Source organism: Elephantulus edwardii, unplaced genomic scaffold (assembly GCF_000299155.1).
Source record: "Elephantulus edwardii isolate Elephantulus edwardi_28Jun2011 unplaced genomic scaffold, EleEdw1.0 scaffold00116, whole genome shotgun sequence".
Classification (NCBI taxonomy): domain Eukaryota; kingdom Metazoa; phylum Chordata; class Mammalia; order Macroscelidea; family Macroscelididae; genus Elephantulus; species Elephantulus edwardii.
The window spans coordinates 11,267,619-11,290,809 of NW_006399866.1; the positions used below are offsets into that span (position 1 = coordinate 11,267,619).

General features: G+C 38.4%; 1 protein-coding gene across 1 annotated transcript; it reads left to right on the plus strand.

The window, feature by feature from the left end:
- The first annotated feature begins 1,986 nt into the window (after positions 1-1,986).
- Positions 1,987-17,152, plus strand: ZBTB26 (zinc finger and BTB domain containing 26). Its single transcript, XM_006892588.1, has 2 exons — positions 1,987-2,044; positions 15,306-17,152. Exon 2 carries the CDS (start codon positions 15,316-15,318, stop codon positions 16,639-16,641), a length of 1,326 nt encoding a protein of 441 aa, XP_006892650.1. The 5' UTR covers positions 1,987-2,044; positions 15,306-15,315; the 3' UTR covers positions 16,642-17,152.
- Positions 17,153-23,191: the final 6,039 nt, after the last annotated feature.

The following is a 23,191-nucleotide window of genomic DNA, read 5'->3' on the forward strand; positions in this document are numbered from 1 at the left end:
ATTCTTTGTGACTGACTTCTTCAAATCAAAAGCCTCATTTCAGTAAATTTTACTTTCATCAGATTCCTGACTTAGAGAGTTCTGGTGACACAGCATGTAGTGAGGGAGGTGTCCTGCTAATCCAAAAATGGCACTTCTGGTGGTTCGAATCTACCAGCCACAGGGAGAAAGGTGGACAAATCAGAAGCAAGATCAGATTTAAGAATAAGAAAACTATATTAAAATCTTACCTACCCAAATATATTTATAGCTAGCTTTCCCAAATTAGCATCAAAACCAGGGCCACCACTGTATGTCCTTTAAGTCTAAAATAAAAAGACATTGGCATATAGAAAAGGTAAAACACCTGAAGTGAAAATGTCCTATCTCTAAACTTGAATGCTTGCTTCCTTAAAGTGTCTTTGTTTCTCTAAACCTTGTATTTCTGGGAAATTGAAAATTATATTTTAACACTCAGTAGAGTCAAATATTTTGGGATTGCATACATCATACTAACATAACACATAAAGGTGATGCTATGTTGTACTTCGTGTTTCATTACATGCAATACATAACATCTGGCTGACACATCATTAATGATGCTAACTAATGTTCACCACTAGTGACAGCGTTTATGGGTTTTTTTAGTCATAAACGTCCTATCTAATCTAGATGTTGTACATTCCATTTCACTATCTAAGAAGTATTGGTCATCCACTTCTGAAAATATATAACAGGTCTTCAAAAACCCTATGTATAATAGAGCCTTCAGAGCTGTTGTACATAGAGTCGCTACGAGTTGTAGGCAACTCACCGACGCCTAACAACAATATACACTAATATCTTACTTATCGTCAGTAATTTTGGTTTCCAAACATGCTCAATTAATTTACAATATGTATTTTTGTACTTTAAACACACACACACACACACACACACACACACACACTCTCTTAGTATGGGTAGAGATGGAATATATGGTAAAGTTTAAGTGATGTGGTAGTCTGAGGACTGAATAGAAAGATTTCTAACTGTTAAAATAAGGGCAATGATAAATTTTATAGAGGGGTGGGTGCTCTCGGAGTGGCAATATCAGATATGAGATGGCGGTATTTTTGAGTAGAAACGTTTACAATAAACAGAATTTGGAAGCTTCGTAACACCAGAAAAGATTAAACTAGAGTAGGAGAAAGACAAAAAGAAACAGGTTTCTAAGTGGAATTTTAAAAAGTAAAAAGCCAAGGGGAAAAATAGAAAACGCCTCTAGAAACATTCTCAAGTTTTCTGGTCGGCAGAAATGATGGCATTCATCAACAAGGTCTATTGAAGAGTAGTAAAAACAGGTTTGGAGACGAACTTGGATAAATAAGAGGTAAATTAACATTGAAACAATCAACCGAAGAAAGACGTCTTCTAGGCAGAAGAATCAGAGCTTGATCTAAAATGATGAGGACGTAGTTGGTGACCTAAGCTATAGGAATAGAAGGATCAAGAATGAGCATGAAGGAAGACGGGGTGTGGGGAGGAAGGGTGGAATTTAAGAGAGTAGATCCTTGGAAAACACCATATTAAAAAGCCGGGAGTGGGGGGGGGGGTGTAAACACGACTGTTTTCAGGGCCCCAACACGGTGAGTCCACACCCCCAGGCGGGAGGGACTTACCGAGGCATAAGTGCGGGGGCCCAAGCAGGCAGGTCTGGCTTCAGAGAAACCACCGAGATCCAGGCCAAAACCAGCTCTCTCGCGCGGAATGCGGGGATCCAGAGCCCTAAAAAACTATAAATAGTAGCACTAGCTACAGCTACCTAAAATGCCTGCGGCGCATCCTCCAGCACTCCGCCCACAACGCTAGAAGTTCCTCTAGGGGCCCCGTCGCCCTCCGAGCATTCCGATTGGTGGAGAAGACCATGGGACCTGGAAGTTGTCTGCGTCCGGCGAGGGCTGCCCTTCCGGTTCCGTTGGGTCCCCCTTTGGCTCGGGTTCCCTGCCCCTCCCCCTACCCGGAGCCCCGAGGGGCCCGAGCTCCTGGCAGTGCAGGATCCTGTCGACGATCTTTCCTGGGGTCTGTAAGTGCAAAGATGGATGGAGCGCCGGGCGGGGGTGCGGGGTCTCTTAAGGTGCGAGCTCCCTTGGGGCTTTGGATCCGCCAGGACTAACACTAGGATGGGGACAGAGGGGTTGGCCTAGGCCCCTGGGGAGTGAAGGAGCCCTGGGATCTGCCCACGCGGCGCCCCGCCCCTTTCCTTTCAGAAAGGATAGAGTAGGGAGGCTACTGGTGTCTCTAAGACTTCCTCCTGGGACCTCTGGAGTAGGTTTGGACACCTGACTCTGGCATCTTCTAAAATGTGCCAGAGCTGAGACCCTGGAAAACCAGCTCCGGGAGCCTACTCAATGTAAGGCCTCAGTGCCAGCCTTGAGAATCTCTAGCAATGCTGACCTAAGTTACCCATTGCTGAGGTTTCTCTGCAAATGGGCAAGTGACCAGATTTCTTTTACAATACTAGCCCGATGGCAGAGATTTGTAAGAAAGCTTTACAATATTCAAGGTCAACTTTGTGAGCTAGATACAAAATAAGTGTTCACACTACAGTGTATCAATCACTTATGTATGAACTTATATGGCAGTTGCTGGCTAATTGTGCTTCTAAAGGACGAGGTGAAAAAGCTTTTCAGGCAGAGGGAAAAATTATAATGCTACTGGATAATGATCGAGCATGACTTGTGTGTGAAAAGAAAGAAGTGGGGAGCCTCAAAGAATAGGATATGACACTGGGACAGTAGACTAGTAGAACATGAGACTGTAAAAGTAGACTGAAGTCCAGATTGTGAAGGGAAGTGGTAGTTTTTAAAGTTCTGAAAGAAACTGCTAATGGTTAGATTTGCACTTTACAAAGCTGTTTTATTTTAGAGGTAAACCTACAGACAGAGAATTCCAGTAGCTGCTTCTGGACTTTTTAGCTAAAGTGTAGGGAGCTCAGCTAAAAGTTCTTTTGAAAAGGCAATGAGATCTGAAGGAAATCTTGAGATAGAGTTATGACAGTTACTTGAGTGAAAGCAAAGGGATGGGGTCGAGACTCCACTACTACTTGGATGTTGAGAGAGATTGACAAAAGGATCTTGATTCCGAGATTTTTAATCTTTTGCTAGTTGAAGACTAATCATTTGCAGTGATGCTACTACAGAAAGGAAATGAATTTAATCTTTTTCAGACATGTTGAATTGAATGTTTACTGGCATAGCCACATGGAGCTGTCCAGCACAGAGTTCAAAATACAAATCTGAATTCTAGGCTGAATTGTGTAGTTAAAGGTTTCATTCATAAACCAGGCAAATAGCTCTTGATTATTAAGAGATAATTAGTGAGGTATTAAAAAATTGTAATACAGTGATGAGGTAATGGTATATGAAACAGAGGAGCTTCAGCTGTTTGGGTGTTAAATAAAAAACAGTCACATTTGAAAACTTCACCAAGAAAATTGATAGGCATCTTTCTTTCTTTATATAAAAATGTTTATAGGCCACATAATAAATATTTTTTCTAAACTCTTTAAAAACATTAGCCCCTATAAGTTTTCTTAACAACTCTTTAATAGATTTGCCATTTGAGTGCTTAAAACATTTGCCCAGTATTACACAGCTAGTAAATGGTTGGGCAGGATTTTGATTCCAGAATATTTGGCTCTACATTCTATAGTCTTACCCACTGTGATTTGGAGTCACTAAATATGAGAGTCAAATGAATTAGAAAAACCCAAGAACAAATAGACTTATTAATTCAAAAAAATTGAGAGGCTTGGGAGGAGACCCAACTTGAGAAGGTAAATTATATTACTACATAGATAGAGAGACATATTCATACCAACACATAGGGCTGTGTGTTTATGCCTTTCTTCAGCTAGTCTCACTGACTCTAATATATCTGACCCTAGTTACCAAACATATATTTTTTTGTTATCCTTTCTTAAATCTTAGACTTTATGCCATATCTTCTACTCATGCTTTCATCTATCATTTAATATGTATAATCAGGGGGGGTTTTTTTCAGCTTTAATTTAGATATCCAGGTAACTCATGGATTCTTCACTTGATGTCTGTCATACAGGTACCTCAGGCTCAATATTTTAAAGACCAGATTCATAATTTATCCCTCCAGTATTCCCCAACTTAATGAATGAAACTCAATAAAACATATTCAATCACTCAAACTCAATATTTTAGAGTAATATTGACTCTTATTTTGTTCTTCACTGTAGTCATCAAATGCAGTATTTCTTTGTTTAAAATACCAAATTATCTTTTTCTATGTTATTGTTGTCTCTGTTCAACCCTTCATATTTCTGTTATGATGTTCTAATAAAGCTTATTAATAGTTTCTTCCCTCCACATCTGCTGGTCTCCATGATGTTCTCCAGACATTAGATTTTTCACGTCTTGTATGGAATTTTAGAAAATGAGTATCGAGTTTTGACAGTATAAGAGCTTAAGCATCATGATTATGAAGTGATAAAAAAGTAATCTAGTGGAAGTATTTTTTAGTAACTTGAATTGAGATTAAATTTGGTTAAGGTTGCCATGGAGATGTTGATTTGGGAATTTGTAACACATGTTTTATGTGAGTTAGAAGCAACTCATAGCTGACCTTCAACAGGTTTTCAGAGGCAGTAAATTGCATGGGATGAGATAGCCCATCTTTCTCCCATGGAGCATCTGGTGGATTCAAACCATGTGCCTTTGGCTAGGCAGTGAAATTCCTTACCACTAAGCCACCCTAACATATGTTGTTGTTGTTGTTGTTATGTGCCGTCAAGTCGCTTGCGACTCATAGCAACCGTATGTACAACAGCACTAAATTCTGCTCTGTCCTGTGCCAATTGCACTGTCTCTGACACTCCCATCCCAATTACCCCAGTCACTGAATCAGTCCACCTCATAGGGGGCCTTCCCCTCCTGCACTGTCCCTCCATCCTCCCAAGCATGATGTCCTTCTCCAAGGACTGGTCTCTCCTCACAACATGTCCGAAGTATGTTAGATGGAGCCTCAGAATTCTTGCCTCCAAGGAGCCACCCAGTTTAACCCTTGCCAGGATTAATTTGTTTGTTTTCCTAGCAGTCCACGGTACTCTCAATACTCTTCTCCAGCACCACAGCTCAAAGGCATCAATTCTCCTTCTATCCTCCTTGGTCATTGTCCAACTCTCTGATGCATAACAAGTGATTGCGAAGACCATGGACTGTATCGGACGCACATTAGTCTCCAGAGAGACACCACTGCTCTTCAGCACTTTGGAGAGGTCCCTAACAGCAGACATTCCCATGGCAATACGCCTTTTAATTTCCTGGCTACTGGTGCCAAGAGTGTTGATGTGGACCCAAGCAAACTAAAGCTTTGAACAATCTCAATCTCTTCACCATCCATCCTGATGCTGCTGCCAATTGGCCCAGTGGTGAGAATCTTTGTCTTCTTGACATTGAGCCTCAATCCATATTGGAGGCTGCAGTCCTTGACCCTCTGCAGCAAGCACTTCAGGTCCTTCTCAGTTTCAGCAAGCAGGGTTGTGTCATCTGCATAACGCAGATTGTTGATAGATCTTACACCAATCTTGACCCCACATTTCCCCTCATAGAGCCCAGCCTCCCGGATAATCTGTTCTGCATACAGGTTGAAAAGTTCCTGACATAGGACACATCCCTGGCGTACACCCTTCCCAGTTTTGAACCATGCAGTGTTCCCTTGCTCTGTTCTGACGACTGTCTCCTGGTCCAAGTCTAGGTTTCGCATCAAAACGATCAAGTGTTCTGGGATTCCCATTCTTCTCAGAGTCAGCCACAGTTTGTTATGATCCACACAGTCAAATACCTTTGCATAGTCAATGAAACACAGATAGACATTTCTCTGGTATTCTCTGCTTTCACCTGAGATCCATCTAACATCAGCTACAATATCCCTAGTACCACGACCCCTTCTAAACCCAGCCTGGACTTCTGGAAGTTCTCTGCTGATATGCTGTTCCAGTCGTTTCTGGATAATCTTCAGTAGAATCTTGCTTGCATGTGAAATCAATGATACTGTTCTGTAGTTTCCACACTCTGTTGGGTCACCTTTCTTTGGGATGGGAACAAATATAGATCTCTTCCAGTCAGTTGGCCAAGTGGTTGTCCTCCAGATTTCTTGGCACAACTTGGTGAGCACATCCAGGGCAGCATCTGTTAGCTGAAATACATCAATTGGTATAACATCTATTCCTGGGGCCTTATTTTTTGCCACTTCCTTCAAAGCAGCCTGAACTTCTTTCATCACCATAGGCTCTTGCTCATATGTTGTTTCATTAAATTCTTCTGTGTCTGCCAATTCCTTTTGATACAGTGACTCAGTATATTCTGTCCATCTTCTTTTAATACTTCCTGGATCATTTAATATTCTGCCAAAAGCATCCTTGATTATAGCAACTCGAGGTTTGAATTTGTTCTTCAGTTCCTTGAGCTTAAGAAATGCTGAGCGAGTTCTGCCCTTTTGATTTTCTGACTCCAACTCCTTGCACATTTCATTGTAATATCTTACTTTGTCATCCCATGCTGCCTTTTGAAATCTTCTATTAAACTGTTTAGTTGAGCTTAACTCCACAATAAGGGATATATCTTTCACTTTTTTGTAAAATGCTGGTCTGTCTGATACTTCTCTAAATCTGAACATTCAGATTAAGACAGACTAGGAAGAAGGATTGACCATCCACGTCTGAAATAGCAGGCCTCTGAAAACCCTATGTACCCTAACAAATAGAGGGTAATAACATTAAGAACCCAGACAAGATTTTTCAGAAAAATATGCCTTGAAAACACATACTTAAATATAAAGGACTGAATTTGAAAGATACATACACTATCCTAATGGCAACTAACAACAACTTAATTTAGTGAAACTTGAGGAACATTCTCAAGAAAGTTGGAAAACAGGCCAATAGGTAACTACTTTGCCCATTTCCATACAAATATTTGAGAATGAATCAGGTCTATATATAGGCAATATAAGGTGCTCTAATATCGTAATCTGTAGGGAGTGGCACCTCTCTGGTGATTTGAATCCACTAGTGACTCCTTGAGTGAAAGATGGGCAACCTCTTATGTGATTGTAACATTTCAAAACCCTACTGAAGATTAGCTTGAGTTAGTTCCAACTCGATGTTAATGACAGTCATTAGCAATTATGCATGTGCTTAGTCTTCTGTGATCAAATGGTTATATTAATATAAACTAGGAACTGTGGTGACCTAGTGGCAGGGAACTGTGCTGCCAAACCAAAGGCATGTGGTTCAAATCCATCCGCTGCTCTGCAAAAGATAGATAGGAAGTCTCCTTCCATGAGATTTATAGCCTCTGAACACTTGCTAGAGGGTCAGCAATGAATCGATTCTAACTCAATGGCACACAGCAACAGCAACAAACTCTTGAGTCGATTCCAGCTCAGTAGCAAGGAGGTTTTTGTGTTGGATCTTTGTGTGTGTGTGTGTGTGTTGGATCTTTTCTAACATAATATCTCTGAAAAGCAGAAAGTAAAAAAAGCAACTTGCAAAACAATATGAATAATTTGTATAGATAAAAAATGTGTTAGATATGTAGAAATGTGTGTTAGTTTTCAAAATGAGAGAGGAAATGGCTGGAAGGACCAAACTTAAAGTACTGAGTGGAGGCAATTAGGAGGGACTTTTACTTCACAATGTTATAAAGTTTTCAAGGACTGATATATCTGTGTATACATGTTACTTACAAATAAGAAATCAAAGCATAACAAAAAAGAGCTTGTAGTGTCATGAAAGACAAATTACACAGCAATGAATGAATGGAAATCCAAAATCTCTGTAAATGTTCATTAAAATTATTAAAAAAAGAAAGACAAATTACAGGAGTCAGAGTTGTATAACAGCCATAGTATGTATAATTAGTACACTCAAAACATAGAAACTCGGCAGTTTCTACATTTAATTGCTTAAAGAAATATCCTAAATAGACTTTACCCCCTTAACTACTTTTCTTCCTTATACTTAGCTATAGTAAAATGCATAGATTTTAAACATGGTTTGATAAATTGTAGCTGACATCTAAATCAAGATACACATCACATCGTTTTCCCCACATCAGAATTCCTCTTTCATGTTGGCACCCTCCCTCCATGGCCCCTTCCAGGCAACTACTGCCTACTGTTCTAATTCCTGTTATCTAGTAAATGGAGACCTATTAGAGAATGATAGGGAGCTCTGGTGGCCTAGTGGTAAGAAACTGTACTGCAATCGCGAAGGCAGGCAGTTCAAACCTACCAGCTGCTCTTTGGGAGAAAGATGACCAGTCACCTCCCATGATTAACTCCTTCTGAAAACCATCTGGAAGGTCAGCTATGAGTCGGTTCCAACTAGATTATACTCATCAAGACGAAATAGTAATTTTGCTTTTTCAGTTTTCCTATGGGTAGTTTGAGTAGAAACTCTAAACCAACAAATTGGTAAATAAAATCCACCAGCACTTATGTGGGAGAAAAATGTGGCCATCTGATTCAATAACAGTTACTTTTTTAAAATTCTGTGTAGAAGTTCCACCTGTCAGAAACAACTTGATACCAATAGGCATTCTGAGGGTTCAGGATGTACCATTTGTCTCTACAAGTAAGGATTTTAGAATCTTTGGGCCTGAATTAAATAATCATGTAATTACAGGGAGATGATGTAGCCTAACCTAAATGAGTCTTGCAACATATTATGAGTCAGAACCCCCTTTACAGCTTATATTTCGTTACAGTTGCTTATTTTTGTGTCCTTTTGATTTGTTTCCCTTTGCCAAGAACTCAGCTGGTAATGTTTTCTCCATTCAGCAGCCCTCAGTTTGTTTTGATGACAAATTGGACCAGCCAGTTAGACAAATTGGATCTCTTAGATTTTAAGAATGAATATCCATGATGAAACAATAATTTGTACACTAGTGAATTTACAAAAGGAATGAATTCTCTCTGTAATGAAGAATAACTTAAAAAAATCATTGCCACCAAATAGAAACAAATGTATAGCTGACCCTCCAATGAGTTAAGATTGTATATCTCATGGGAAAAGATTGCCCATTTTTATTTCTCAGAGCCTCTAAGGATGAGAACTGCTAGAGATGTGGCCTTTGGGTTCACAGGACAACTGCCTATAGACTCAGCCACTAGAGCTCTGTAATGAAGAAATAAACAGTGGCAAAATTAGATATGTGTGGAATAGTAACTAGATATTATAATGGAGACTTAATTGGTGAAGGGATGAAACAAGAAAAGTAATATGCCTGTGGAGTAACCCAGGCAATAGATGGTAAGGACTTGAATCGATAAGAATGGAAACAATAACTTCGGAAGAAATTTGAGGATGGCATGAACAGAATGTGTTGATAACTATTCTTGACCAATTCTTTAAGTTACTGAAAACTCTACTGTGATCTAGGATGATGTGAGTTCTTTTTAATTTTATGGATAATCATTACTATATTTAGAACTTATAGCTGGGATTGGGATTCTGAAATCGAGCATGTTCATAACTTATTCTCTGTATTATCTGCTAATCGTGTTGTGTTTCAATGTACATAGATGAATACACAAAAGATGGCAAAATAACAAAAAATGAGAAAAGGTAATGCAATCAGAAATCTGACTAACACATCAATATACTTTATAAAATTTTCTATGCAGTGATATCAGTGTGGAGGCTACAGTGCTCCTGATCCAGGCCATAGTCTTTGCAGTTACTTGCTCTGCATCAGAAAGCTGGACATTGACTAGGAATGACAGAAGGAGAATTGATGTCTTTACGCTGTGATGCTGGAAAAGAGTATTGGATATACCATGGACTGCTAGGAGAACAAACAGGTTCATCCTAGAGAGAGTGAGACTAGGCTACTCTTTGGAGGCAAGGATCCTGAAACTTCATCTGACATTTGGACATATTGCAAGGCGAGACTAGTCCTTGGAGAGGGATGTCATGCTTTGGAGGGTAAAGGGACAGCTCAAGAGAGGAAGATAAGATGATTGATTCAGTGACTGGAATAATGAGGGTAGTTGAGTCAAAGACAATAAGATTGGCATAGGATAAATCAGGATTTAGGGCTGTTGTACATAGGGTCACCATGAGTCATAGGCAACTGAACAGCACATAACAAAAACAACTTATTTGACTTGGGGAGCACTGGTGGCCGAGTAGCACGAAGCTGCACTGTAATTCCAAAGATGCTTAGTTCAAATTCACCAGCTTCTGTATGGGAGAAGGATGGGCAGTCTCCTCCTGTGTGATTAACTGCCTCTGAAAACCTGCTGGAGGGTTAGCTAAGGGTTGGTTCAAACTAGACAGTACTCAACAACAACAAGAACATATTTTTGTTGTTGTTATATGCCGTCGAGTCGCTTGCGACTCATAGTGACACTATGAACAAAAGCCCTAAACTGTGCTCTGTCCTGTGCCAGTTGCACTGTCTCTGACACTCCCATCCTGATTAACCCAGTCACTGAATCAATCCACCTCATAGAGGGCCTTCCCCTCCTGCGCTGTCCCTCCACCCTCCCAAGCATGATGTCCTTTTCCAAGGACTGGTCCCTCCTTACAACATGTCCAAAGTATGTTAGACAGAGCCTCAGAACATACTTAACATACATTTGGCTTTAAGCTGTACTTTTATTTTTAAGCAAAATTTTTTCTTAAGAAGAAATGTCATTAAAAAGCGTACAAATCATAACTGTACAGAGACATAAATTTGGCTCAAAGTTCTTCTATTTGTCATCCTTTTATTCAAGCATTACAAAAATACACAAAGGTATACAAATCATAAGTATACAACAGGGAGCTCTGGAGGCCTACTGGTAAGGAGTTTCACTAGGTTCAAATACATCAGCTACTCCATGGGAGAAAAATGGATAATCTCCTCCTGTGCCATTTACTGCTTCCAAAAACCTGCTGAAGGGTCAGCTATGAGTCTGTTCCAACTTGACAGTTCCTAATAACAACAACGTCTATAATACTCAACAAGAACAGTCTCCGGGCGCTCTGGTGGAATTGTGCCACCAACCTGAAGGCACATGGTTAAAATCTAGCAGCTGAAGATGAGCAGTCTCCTGTGCATTTTACTGCCTCTAAAAACCTGCTGGAGGGTCAGCTATGGGTCAATTCTGACTTGTTGGTATAGAGCAAGGATAAGAATGATTCGAGCATTTACACAGTTTATATTACCTATAAGCTAAAACTGTAGCTACTTTTGTTTCATGCATAACATCTTTGCATTACACAGAGTTCTAGCTGTAACACTTAATACTTTCAGCCTCTGTTAAAGTGAACAAGATATTTATGTTTTTTAAGCTTGTGTTTCCTGAATTTCAAATTGGAGATAATAATGACATGTTGAAATACTATGAACTACCAAAAGAATAAACAAATTTATCTTTGAAGAAGTGCTTAGAAGACCCTTAGAATCAAGGATGGGGAGACTTTTTGTCTTACATCCTTGGAGCATGTTATGAAGAAGGGCTAGTCCCTGGAGAAAGACAACAGACTTGGAAGAGGGTCAACAAAAACAAACAAACCATTAGTGTGACAATTAATAATCTTAGAAGGGGGATTGATGAGGAGGGAGAGGGAGGCAAGTATGCATGAATGAACAAATAATTGTGAAAGAAAAGGGAAAAAAGATTCTCCATGAGATGGATTAATACAGTGACCTAGAACAGCAGAGATTGTGAAGATGGTGCAGGATTCATTCTGTTTTTCATAGAGTACCTATGAGTCAGAACTGACTAGACAGTACCTACGGACCACATGCGGATTTTAAGTATGAAATGAATCAAATTAGGTAAACCCACAGCACCATTACTGGCATATAGCAAAGCTTAGTAAAAGCTGTCCATTTTTTTCTTTTTATAAAATAAAAGTTGTCTTTTTTAACTTTTTGAAAAGCTTTTTTTAAAAAAATAGTAGTTTATATAAATGTTCATTAAAATTAATAAAATAAAATTTTAAAAAATTCGTTTAAGGGAACTCTGGTGGCCTAGTGCCAAAGAAGCTGCACTGCAATCCCAAGGTGCACGGTTTAAACCCACCAGATGCTCTGCTGGAAAAGGAGGGGCAATCTCCTCCTGTGCCAGTCAGATCTAATTTGACAGCACACAACAAGAAAAGGAAAAATTTTTTAAAATAAATATATTTTTAAGAATAGTTTAAATTTTGCTTTTACATTATTCAATCTGTTCTGGAAATAAATTCAGGAAGAATTTTTTTCTCAGGTTATTCATGATAGTAAACAATATCTTTACCGTAGCTCATAGTGAAAACTGAGAATTCATTATCCTGCTCATTTTTGTTCAATGAGTTATATAAACATAACAGTGTGCCCTGCTTTCAAATAACTAAATCTACTAAGGAAAGAGACCAGTGACAAGAAACAGAGGATAAACTATGGTGGGGACATGAGGGCTTATCAAAGAGAAGCAGTGAAATAGATGGACATATTAGGGGAACTTTCTAAAATAATGTTTTTCTCACATGTTTGGAATACAAACAGATCAAATCAAGTACCTTCTTTGGATATGGTTTCGGTGGTTTCTTTGAATTTCAGAATTTGAATAATTTTCCAGAATGGTTAGGAAAGAAATAAAACCATACTCTAGCTCTTTATTTTTTTTTTTTTTTATAAATTTTTGGGGAGGAGACTCCCCATCTTTCTCCCAAGGAGCAGCTGGGTTCGAACTGCGCTCCTTTGGTTTGGCAGCCCAACTCCTTACCACTAAGCCACTAGGGCTCCTTCTGGAGCTCTTTATTTTTAAGTACAGAGGACCAGTATCCCTGTGAATAGTTGTCTAAAATATTAAATACTGTCTTACTCTCACAGAAACAGTTAACACTGTATTTTGGGTGTGAGGAAGAAAATAATGACCTGGTCAAGTTGGAACCAACCCATGGCTGACCCTTCAGTGGCTGACCCTCCAGTGTTTTCAGATACATTAGATTGCACAAGAGGAGACTGCCCAACTTTCTCCCACAATGTGGCTAGTAGATTCCAACTGTGAAAGTTTCCACTGGCAGTATAGTTCTTTACAACTAAGCCAAGAGAGCACCGCAGTTATCATGGTCAGCTTTAATGCTTTTGGGACCAGCTAAACATAAAAATATTCCACTTTTATTTGGCTACCTGAAATTGTTTTTGTTATAATTTCTGGTTATAAACTTGAACATTTATTGTTCTTAAATTAATATGCCAAGCTAGTATAATGCTAAAACTGATCAGTGGTAATTGTCTTTTTTGCTTTAAATTACAAAAGCAGTCTCTATCATGCACATATTTCCTTTTCACTATCCACATCTACATAGTGATTCTATCTCCTCTCTGTTTCTACATTTGTTTTTATACTTCGTCTCAAAGAAGTTTTTATTTTGGTTACTCATTATTTGTACTTTCATAATATTATACTAAGGGAAAACATTTATATATGAGTGTATTTTACTGTGTTATACCAGTTTCTCCTCCTAAATTTCACATGTTTCAGTAAAATTTTCATTCTGTTGTATCCCCAAGTATAAAAATATTTACACAGCACCTTTTCCCATTCTTTATATCCAATCAGTTATCAATCTCTTCTAAATAAATCCTTTTTTTATTGCTCCTTATTTTCATTCCCTTCTGGATTCTAGGCCTAAATCTTGTGCTTCTATTAATGCTGAGTCTCTTCCTAGCAACAGTTCTTTATTCATAACACTGCTAAGATTGTTTTTTTAGGTTTAACAAGTGTAAATTAAACACCTAGCATGTGTTGGTAAATGTTAGGGGTTGAGATATAACACCAGTTTGAACAGAAGATTTGGTTAATAAGAGGACAGTAGTGTGGCAGTAGGAAAAACAGTGTTTAGCCCCAGAAGATGTCGGCTCCTAGCTTCACCCCACAGAAGAGGATAGACATGTGTCCCTCTAGTGTCACAGAGTTTACAGGGTAGAAAAGGCTCATAGATACACCTACTGATTTCACAACCCACTGCCATGTGGTCAGTTTCAACTCATAGTGAAAGTGCATCACATTTCTGAGGCTATAAATCTTCATGGGAGGAGATTGCCCATCATTTTCCAAAACAGCAACTGGTGGATTCAAACCACTGATTTTTGATTAGCAGCACAACATGATTTACACCATGACTAGAGCTCACAGAAGACTATATAAAAATATAGAATGCCAGTTTATTGTTTTTTATGATGACTGGTGGCTTATAATTAAAGTATTCTCTTTAAAGAGAATCATCAGAATATAAATTATAATCATAAAATCATTTGGAGTGTATGGGATAAGATCATGGGAGATTTTTGCCAAAGGAATTTCTTTATAAAGGGAGTAATGAGTAAAGAGTTACGTGTACCTTTTCTAGGCTTGGATGGTGAATTTTTCTTAAATTATTGCTTGATTATTAGATTAGTCTTTATCTGGGAGGCAAAAAGAGGATTCTGAATTTTTATACATAATAAGAAGAACTACTTATGAAAGATGACTTGTGATAATGTAGAGATGGGATAAGAGGAAATAGATTTTATAACTTGGAAAACTTTAGGAGGAGGTTCTAATAATCAAATTATGTATAATATAGTTGCAGAAGCATGGAACAGGGGACAGAACAACATCTAACTGAACCTAACTGATTAGATTCAGTGACTCACTTGATTTCTTTATGTCAAATATTGTTCTTTCTATGTCAAGATATGTTTCTTTAAAAAGAATTTAAATTTGTCTACATTTCACAGAATAAAGAACTGTACCTCTGGCACTGCTAAAGTTTGCACTAAGATTTTAATTTTATTATAGAAATATTTGCTTGAATAAATTCAGACTATTTGAAATAGAAAATGGGTTTGCCCAGAAATAGACCTAGCAAAGCGGCTGAAATTATTTAAAATACAAAGTCAAGGGAAAAAAGTCTTTTGCTTTAGAAGAAGCAGATTCTCCATTTCCTACAAAAGAAAGTAGTTACTTCATCTTTGTTTTAGTACATGTAAATTTGTTTTTGAAGCTGTATAGAATTCTTATTTGAGGAGAAAAAATATACTCAGACTAACTAAAACACTGTCCTTAAAGTAAATATCCTAAAAAGTTGCTTGAAACTAGGCTCTTTGCACAGGTACATGCTTACTCCTTAAATGTAACTGACAGTTGCTGTTGGTAATAAGTAAACTTTAGTTGCATTTGAAAGCTGTTACAGTAGCTTCCTGAAAATTTTATTTGTTTTTGGAAGGTATATCCAAGCTTAATTGTTTGAATTTTCTTAAATTCAACCTTTTTACATTTCTGTTCTTTAGGTCTGCAAAAATGTCTGAAAGATCAGATCTCCTTCACTTCAAGTTTGAAAATTATGGAGATTCAATGTTACAAAAAATGAACAAATTAAGAGAAGAGAATAAATTTTGTGATGTTACAGTTCTCATAGATGATATTGAGGTACAGGGGCATAAAATTGTGTTTGCTGCAGGTTCCCCCTTCTTAAGAGACCAGTTTTTACTGAATGATTCCAAAGAGGTGAAAATCTCCATATTACAAAGTTCTGAAGTGGGGAGACAATTGCTATTATCCTGTTATAGTGGTGTGCTGGAATTCCCTGAAATGGAACTGGTAAATTACTTGACTGCTGCAAGTTTTCTTCAGATGAGTCACATTGTAGAACGGTGCACACAGGCGCTGTGGAAGTTTATAAAGCCAAAACAACCAATGAATAGTAAAGAGGGATGTGAACAGCAGACTGCTTCTCCCCAGTCAAAAGAACAACAGGGAGATGCCAGAGGCTCCCCAAAACAGGACTCACCTTGTATTCATCCATCTGAAGACAGTATGGATATGGAGGACAGTGATATTCAGATTGTTAAGGTAGAATCTATTGGGGATGTATCAGAGGTTAGAAATAAAAAAGACCAAAGTCAATTTATTTCTTCTGAACCCACTACCTTACATTCATCAGAGCCCCAGCACTCCCTGATAAATTCAACTGTGGAAAACAGAGTAAATGAAATAGAACAAAACCATCTTCACAATTATGCTCTCTCTTACACAGGCAGTGATAACATCATCATGGCCTCCAAAGATGTCTTTGGGCCTAATATTCGAGGTGTAGACAAAGGCCTACAGTGGCATCACCAATGTCCAAAGTGTACCAGGGTGTTTCGTCACCTGGAGAACTACGCCAACCATTTAAAAATGCACAAACTCTTTATGTGTCTACTCTGCGGCAAGACTTTTACTCAAAAAGGCAACCTTCATCGACATATGCGTGTACATGCTGGCATTAAACCTTTCCAGTGTAAGATCTGTGGGAAAACCTTTTCTCAGAAGTGTTCCTTACAGGATCATCTTAACCTTCACAGTGGAGATAAGCCCCATAAGTGTAACTATTGTGACATGGTTTTTGCACATAAGCCAGTTTTGAGGAAACACCTTAAACAGCTCCATGGCAAAAACAGCTTTGATAATGCCAATGAAAGAAATGTACAAGATCTCACAGTGGACTTTGATTCCTTTGCATGTACAACAGTCACAGATTCTAAAGGGTGTCAGCCACAGCCTGATGCAACACAGGTCCTGGATGCAGGTAAACTGGCCCAAGCTGTTCTGAACTTAAGAAATGATAGTTCTTGTGTGAACTGAATAGGGGCTTCATACTCAATAGAACTGACTGAGAACAGGGCAATAGTCTTAAGAGTAGGAATGACTTTGCTAGTTTGATGTCTCCAAAGCTCTGTTCAGGTTGTGGGGGATAAGTCAAAGAACTAACTGACCAGGCAGTTTACCACATGGAGTGGTCTTGCCTTCCTTTTGTCTGCTCCCATTTTCTGTTTTTATCCTATGATGTCTGTTTTCCTTTCCTAAGGAGTATTCCATTTGTCTACCTTACATTGACTAGACAAGTCAATCAGACAGGCACTGTTTTAAGCTTTTCACTGGAAACATTCTACAGGTACCAACAAATTAATAACATCACCTACTTTCTACTAGTAGTCAGTATGCTAAAAGAAGTGAATGATGTTTTCCTTTATCATAAAACAAGCTAAGGTAATAAGACTGTATTGCTATTGACCTTAAATTAATGTGAGGTAGAACTTTTAGTTGCCTATGGATAATTCTTATATGTCTGATCAAGGAAAGAATCTGCTTCCTACCTTTTGTACTTGTCTTAGAGTTGATTATAAAGAAGTAATATGGTTTGTTCTGAAAGCTATTCAACAGTATTATGGCACAACTTCATGCCTTTGGATTATTCATGTAAATGGCAGAACAATTTTTTAGCAACACTTGCAGGCACCTAGTTAGGGATCACCATGAGGAACATAATCAAAAGAAGGTAGAATTGTGATTCTGTAACAACACTTAGCTGGAAGTGAGTTATACCTGATATCGCATCCTGCCAAGAGACTAGATACTTATCACATAACACATATTTTAATGTTGATGGGTTTGAAATCAGGATTGTTCCAGGCTCAATTAAAATGTGCAGAAGTAGAATGATCTTCAAAGAAGGGGCTATTTGAAAAAATCAGCACTTTGTTTCTAGGAGCTCTGGTGGCACAGTGGTAAATTATTCAGCTGCTAACCAAAAGGTCAGTAGTTTGAAACCACTAGCCACTCTGAAAGAGAAATATTTGGCAGTCTACTTCCCTATGGATTTCAGCCTTTGAAGCCCAATAAGATAGTTAAGAATTTATCCATCAGAAGAGTGAGTCCAGAGAGCTCTGGTGACCTAGTGGCAAAAAGCTGTGCTGCAATCCCAAAGGCACATAGTTTGAATCCACAAGATGTTCCACTGGATAAGGAGGGATCTGTGCCAGTCAGATCTGATTCAATGGTACACAACAACAACAAAAAAAAGAAAAGTGTGTCCATCAGAATTTGTTGATGGCACTGAAAAATACCCAAAACCCACAAACTTACTGCCTTTGAATCAGTTCTGACTTATCATTATCCTCCATTGGGTTTCTGTGGCTGTAAATCATGGGAATAGAGTGTTCTTCCTTCTTCTGCAGAGAAGCTGGTAGACTTACAGCCTCTTTGTTAACAGCAGAACACCCTATGGACCAAGCCACAAGAGTTCCTTCCAAGGTATAATTAGGGATTTCATTTCCTAATGATTTGCAAGTATAGTTGTCAAATTTTTGCATTCAGATTTTCCATTTTAAAATAGAAAGTTCCACAAAGTTGATCTTCAGTATGTTACACACTCTCATTTGTTGCCATTGAGTCAGAACTGACTCATACCTAACCCTCCAGTTTTCAGAGTTGTATAAATCACATGGGAGGAGACCACTCATCTTTCTCCCTCTGAACAGCTCCTGGATTCTAACTGCCAGAGAATGGCTTTTGGATTAGCTGAGTTAGAGTTAGGTAAGAATGTTAGGGTCCTTAGACAATAGATTCTTTACTTCACCTCCTTCATTTTTAGTTGGGACATCCAAAATCCAATGAGGTGGCCTGGCCAATGTTGATCAAGGTAGATACATGGTTAAATATGAGCCAATGCCTCCTCACTTATTTCCATTATATTCATCCTTAAAAGATCAAGAATAATAACCTAGCCAAATGTTCTTGGCTTTGTTTTTTACTGTTGTGTATTCCTGTTGACATTCCAAGATATTTTCAACAAAATACCACAGAGGCATGTATTTGTTAGTTTATTGTTTTCTGGTTAGAATGAATATTACACCCTTCCCCAAAAAGTGACTGATTTTTCTCAGTGTTGGTTAATGAAGGAAAAAGGCATTATTGGCAATTTAGAATGAGGTGAATGTGATCCAAATGTGAAATTAATTTTGGCTGGAGACCTGGAGACAGTTTATTTTGTTCTCATCAATACTTGATTGTTTTTTTAAATTTTGAGTTATGGTTGTGTGCATGTACAGATAATTAAAAACATTAGGCTTCACTAGTCTGAGGAAATTAGTTATAATTTGATGCATTTGCATGAGAATTTGAAGTATGATTTTAATGATTCAAAGATTTGAAAGTATGTAACTGAGTGATAAAATCAGTAGCTACACCTTGCTAAGCTTTTAATCACAGTAAAAAGGGAAAAGGGGTAGTTTATCCTGAAGCCACTCACTACATAGTCTAAGGATGCTTTCTAGAATTCTGACTTCCATATGGTTCAGCCAAAGAGTATCCATTCTATGCAACAGTGAGGCGCTAATATCAAGATATCCTTGGTTTTGTATTTTCTCTGAGCATCATTTAATCAGATATATTTCAAATTTATTGCCTCTTTTGCTGGCATTTATGTTTGTTTTGTTCTTGAAATTGTTTGAAGGCTAACAAAGCAAGAGTTCAAATAATATGGGTTTCTATGGCTGGAAGTTGTTTCTGAGTTTATTTAGTCACTCAAGAAATATTTACTTAGCACTTACTGTTGCCAGCCACTATACTAGACACTGGGGATATGAAGTTAAGGACATTATAGGTACAGCTCTTAAAGAGCTTATTTTCTCGTGTGGTCTTGGTAACACAATATGTCCGTTGGATTTTATACTAGAAATACTAAAATGGCCTTGCTTTCTTTTGATCCCTTAACATCAACATCTTGATAGTTCTCTTATGAAAGCTTTCAGTTCTCACTTTTTGCAAATACAGATCACTGAAGTGACTTCCAGTTTCCTCCATTTCTTGACTGGAGAGTTGTTCTTTGTTTCTGTGAGATATTTCTTCATTTTTGTTGAACCTAATGTCTCTTTTGTTTGTATATGTTGCTTCGATTGTATTGCAGAATGGTCAAGTTACTGGTATAAAATAAGTTTTATAGGGAAAGATGATTTTAAAAACTTGTCATACTCCTGAACAGAGAACAGAGTTTTAAAACATTAGTCACTCAGTATTCCTATTTTATGGGTTCCCAGGGTACAAATAAGAGGACTCTCCATCATAGTTTGTTTTTAAAAAAAAAAACAACTTACTGTGTCACATTTATGAATTATTATAAGACAAATTTCAAACTGAAGTGACTACGAAGTTAGTCATGTGGTTTTAGTTTATTAGAAGATCTATATATGGGGCTTGCTATTGTCCCTGATTCTAAAATGTGCTATATATATCCAACCCAGAACATCTTATTTCAGCTCATGAACAGCTGCTCTGAAACTGTTGTATGTTAGACATACTATGAACTACCTCTACACTTATTATGTGGATGTTTCCTTAATAAAAGTGTGATAATTAAAGCTCTGGTGTCAGCAGTTTATTTTATCACTTTTTTCTTCTTTCCTTTTCAATTGCTTGAATTTTAATCCATATGGACTTCTTTACTCTTATTCTTTAAAACATATTAACCAAGCATACTAGAATTTCCTTCAGAAATTGTTGCTGTGATTACTTACTTCCCTGAGAATATTTTGATTGCTAAGGTAAAGCGACTACTTAGAAGAATTCATTCAAATATTTCTTCCCTGAACAAATAATATGAGTGCCCACTAATAACTAGGGGGCAGTGATGGTTCTGTGGTAGAATCATTTACCTTCTATCCATGACACCTGCTGGTGTAGTATTCCATGGTAAACTGTCCAGCTAATCCAAAGATGGCACCTCTCTGTGGGGTCAGCTATCAGTTGGTTGACTCAACCACAATGAATTTCTTAAATAGGGAGGCCTAAATATAATTCCTAGTTTGTACCTGGTGCAGCCACCACCCATCTACTCGTGGAAGCTTGCCTGTTGCTATGTTGCTGGACAGCTTTCAGCAGAGTCCAGAGTGAAAATAGGAAGGAAGGTTTTACAACCTGCCAAAAATCAGCCAACGAAACCCTTATACACAACAGGTTCTGGTGATGGCACAGTACTGGCAGCATTTTGATTTATGAGGCCATCATAAGTCGGGGCAAACTAAAACAAAGTGCTAGCTTTTCTGAACTTAAGTAGAAGACACATAATTTCAATATAGAACAATAATGAAGGTGGTCAAGAAACCCTCCAAGTGTGATTTGGATGAGGTATGCAAGGAAACAAATGGTGCAAAGGTTTAGTCTTAGGTTTGTTCTGTCTTGGGCAGGGAAAGACTAAAAGTACTAAACTAGATCTTGAGATCCAGAACCGGATGGGGAATTAAGTATTCAAACTCCAATATAAGAATACCAAAGAAATGCTTTCAAATTTTGTTTTTGAAAATGAGTATTTAGATACACTGTGAACCTATAAAGGGAGCTCTGGTGGCTTAGTGGTAAGGAATTGTACTGCCAGTGCAAAGGTATGTGATTTGAATCTGCCAGCTTCTCTGCATTCTCTTCCAGTGCGATTTACCACCTCTGAAAAGCAGTTCGGGAGTCAGCTGTAGGTCATTTCCTACTGAAAGGTCCACAACATGGACTGCAAAACCAACCAACCAATGTGTCTCTGAGGAAGTGCAACCAAGGTGCTCCTTAGAGGCAAGGAAGTAAAACTTGGTCTCTAATACTTTAGACATGTTGTCAGGAGAGTCAGAGAAAGAGAAGATCCTGAAGGAGATTGATAACAATCGCTTCAAGCATGATGGAGATCACAAGGATGGTGTAGGACAGGGTAAGGTTCCTATCTGTTGTACACAGGGTCTCTAAGAGTCTTAGTTGTGCTGCACTTAACAAGAAAGTTAGCTCTAAGCATTGTCTTAGGTTAGCAGGGTCTGACTGGTAGTTTGAATCCACCAGCAGCTCTGCAGGAGAAAGAAAGGTGTCCTCCTCCCTGCAATTTACAGTTTAGGAAACCTAATGGAGCGTCAACTATGAGCCGGTTCCGACTGGATGACAAAGAGAGTATAATATCTTGCCTCCATCATTCTTATAATTTGCAAATGGTTACAGTAAACCGAGACGCTGCTGCAATTCGTGAGATTATTACAGATTACAAAACGCTGAGCACTTGAGTCACAGCGCTGTACCCAACTCACAATTAGCTTCCAACTGTGGCGTAAGGAAGAATTCCTGAAGGGGCGCTGCTTGCGCGACAAAACCTTGAGCAAAGATAAGAGTTTCTTGTAATTCGAGTATCCGTATGTTATTAAAGGACTGGGGAACTGAGTGAGGAAGCGAGAGCGCGCTGGTTATGATGTACTTCCGGGGCGCAGATGCCGGATGTATTTCCTCCCAAATCAGCATCCGGTTTGGGCCGCCGCAGCTGTGGAATCCTTGACAAGTTGTGTTTGCGTGTAAGTGTGAAGAAGACGGGCAAGAGGCGAGGGCTGAGGAATAGAAAAAGGAGATGAATAGCTGAGCTCAGTCCCTGGTAGATAATTTGTTCTGACCGCTTAGTCGATAGGGCCTTGGCTCTGACACGTTTGGCTCGGCTCAGGGAGACCTGTGTGCCCAGTTGCAGTTTTTGCCATCCTGTTTCAGTTCAACAAATGATCCTTAAGAGCCTTGTACTCTGTGCCAACCCCTGTCCAGCCTGGCACTATCGCATGTTTCTCTAGGTTCATCGGACTGTGGGGAAGACAGTAGAAGGAACCACTGAAGTAGTATTTTATTTGGACCTAAAAGGAGCCAAACAACTCAATGGAAAAGCAATTAGAAGCACAAATCAGACATGTGCAATGATGTATTCGTGGTTTTTTTTCTGCTATGGGCAATAATTAAACATTTTAAATTGAAGAAACTTCTATTTTGAAATAGAGAATAGTCTGAGATAAAGATAATAGTGGGGGGAAAATCTTGTATACTGAGGAGATTGGTTAGTCAGAATGGATTTAAAGCAGAAGAGCAAATTTTTTATAGGTGTGAATTCTGGTGATAGTGTAGTGTGAGATACAGGAGACTATGGTAAGGAGACTTGATGCAGTAGTATTGGGAATAGGAATTTGGAGATTAAAGTGCCTGATTTAGGATACTATGTTAGTTAAATCTACTTTGTAGTTCGTACTGTTTCATATTGGATAGTCAAAACTAAGAAGGTGAGGCGAGCTCTGGTGGCCTAGGGCAAGAAGTTGCACTGCAATCTCAGAGGTGCACGGTTCGAATCCACCAGATGCTCTGCTGGAGAAGGAGGAACAATCTCCTGTACCAGTCAGATCTGATTTGACAGTACACACAAAAAATAATGAAATAAAATTAAAAAATTTAAAAAAACAACTAAGAAGGTGACTTTGATCTTAAGGTGCATACTATTTAGCAAAAGGGACTAACAAATACAAACTTAATTGTCTTTGTAATATCGTTATTTATTGTTTTACAATCCCAAGTGATGCATGCTGTA